At 58.0% G+C, this 1,883-nt stretch overlaps 1 protein-coding gene across 1 annotated transcript; it reads left to right on the top strand.

The window, feature by feature from the left end:
* Window positions 1–117: 117 nt before the first annotated feature.
* SPRG_18581 (hypothetical protein) lies at window positions 118–1,409 on the top strand (the record flags this gene model as incomplete). Its single annotated transcript, XM_012358020.1, has 8 exons — window positions 118–229; window positions 272–398; window positions 442–517; window positions 574–765; window positions 807–905; window positions 948–1,032; window positions 1,082–1,162; window positions 1,213–1,409. 8 exons carry the CDS (start codon window positions 118–120, stop codon window positions 1,308–1,310), a joined length of 870 nt encoding a protein of 289 aa, XP_012213410.1. The 3' UTR covers window positions 1,311–1,409.
* Between the last annotated feature and the right edge of the window lie 474 nt (window positions 1,410–1,883).

Genomic DNA, 1,883 nt, shown 5'->3' with positions numbered 1-1,883 from the left:
AGCACCTTCAAGGTGTCGGTAAAAACCTCTGAAACATTGTATCGTGTATCGATTGTGAGTAGGTATTTTTGTTGACGTAACAGGTCGCGAGGCCGGCCGCTACAACCAGGTAGAGATATGCTGCTGTCGCCGTTCCAGCCAAAGCGGTCGCTGACGTCCGTCGTCAAGATGCGCCAGTCGCTCGAGTCGGACTTCTCGTCCGCCGTCCTCTTCCTCCAGACGTACCAAGGTACAGCAGCAGCGGCTACGACTAGCCATCATCGGCGTGTAGGGCCGCATGGCATTCTCAAGAACGCCGCGTCGCCCGTTCGCATCGCCTTGGACGCGCTCTTCCAGCAAGCGACGATCGGCGCGTGCACCACCGAGGCGCCGACCAACACGCTGGAGCTGGCGGCGTGGTAACGAATCGACAGTGCATCGATGCTTATACGGAGCTGGCAGGGAAAAGTGGCAGGCGCTCGGCGACCTCAGCAAAGAGCAGGCCATGCAGCAGTACATCAAGACGCTCGACGACCTCGTACTACTATGTGTTGCTGGCATCGATGATGGTATTGGCTGACAGAGTTTGTACAGGTCGACAATTGGCGCCGGAGTCCGAGCTTGCGCCGCGCGACGTCCGAAGTTGCGCCCGAGACGCCGCCACCGCTCATGGATCGCCTTCCAGCCTTTGCGCAGGAGCTTGATGTGATCAAGACCAAGCTCCAGACACAGGCGGCCGACCACGAGGCGCTGACGGACGCTGTCAACACGCTCACGCACGACACGGTGCGCAGCGTGATGGCCTGCAAGGTGCTACGGCAATGTAGAACGCCCATTTCTCCCGCGAGCTGCGGCAGCTGGACCTTGTCCGGACGCACACGACCGAGGCGCTCAAGGCGAGCGAAGCCCAAGTGCACGAACACAAGGTAGTACAGCCTAGAACGCATACGCAACCTCATGCTCTGTAGCTGGAGCTCGCGCTGCTGCGTGAAAAGCACTACCAGCTCCAAGCCATTGTCGAGCGTTCCTTGGTCTTTCGCGCCGAAGAACTTGGTACGCGCGCACCTCGTGTCGCTTGATTAAGTTCACGGCGTGTGTCTAGTCCTGCAAACGTGGACGAGCGCAACGCAGTGGCTGCAGCTGCGCTACGTGCGTATGCTCCTCGTGTCGCTCTTCTTGACATGTACGACCGCGCCCGACTTGAAATGCTCGACCATTGTATCAACTTGATAGTTGTGTGGCGCAAGCTGCTGCACCGTCGCCTCCCGCGCTTCATCGCTGATACGCTCATCGCCATCATCTCCAACCTGTCGGGCAAGGACGGCGAGTAGTGTACATACCGCGACACCCCTCGCCATGGAAGCAGATCGACTAGTACATACCTTGTGGCTCATCTCTCCGCTCTGGAACACGATCTTTTCCCATCAATCAGCCTCAGCGTCGTCCCAGTCGTCTTCCATCAGATCGGCAGTCTTCGACTACTACATGGCAGCAGGCTAGGGATAGCACACGGTCGACCTTGCCGTTGGCATCCACGAACGACGACGCCAAAAAAAAGAACACGGGTTCTATTTTTGTACCTCTACGAATCGATATACTGAGGTATTGCACTATAGAGGTTCCAAGTTGAAGTGATGGCCACGATCGCACGGCCAGTCGTGCCACCTGCGAGATACTACTGCACTCGACGCCGCTGCGGGTCTGAGAAGCGCGCGCCATCCGCACTGCTTCTGGCGCGCTTCTTATCTAGCACTTGGCAACCATCGAAAGGCAGCGTCAGCAAAAAGTTCTTGAAGATGGGACCAGCGCGGGGATGTTGAAGTCGTGGTCGTCGCATGGGCGTGCGCCCGCTTCTTTGATTTCGCTTGTTCGTGGACGCGAGCAAGAGAGGGGCTAGAAAAGGC

Source organism: Saprolegnia parasitica, assembly GCF_000151545.1.
Source record: "Saprolegnia parasitica CBS 223.65 unplaced genomic scaffold supercont2.1308, whole genome shotgun sequence".
Classification (NCBI taxonomy): domain Eukaryota; phylum Oomycota; class Saprolegniomycetes; order Saprolegniales; family Saprolegniaceae; genus Saprolegnia; species Saprolegnia parasitica.
Note: the sequence above shows the minus strand (reverse complement) of the source record. Positions and strands in the feature narration are given on the sequence as shown.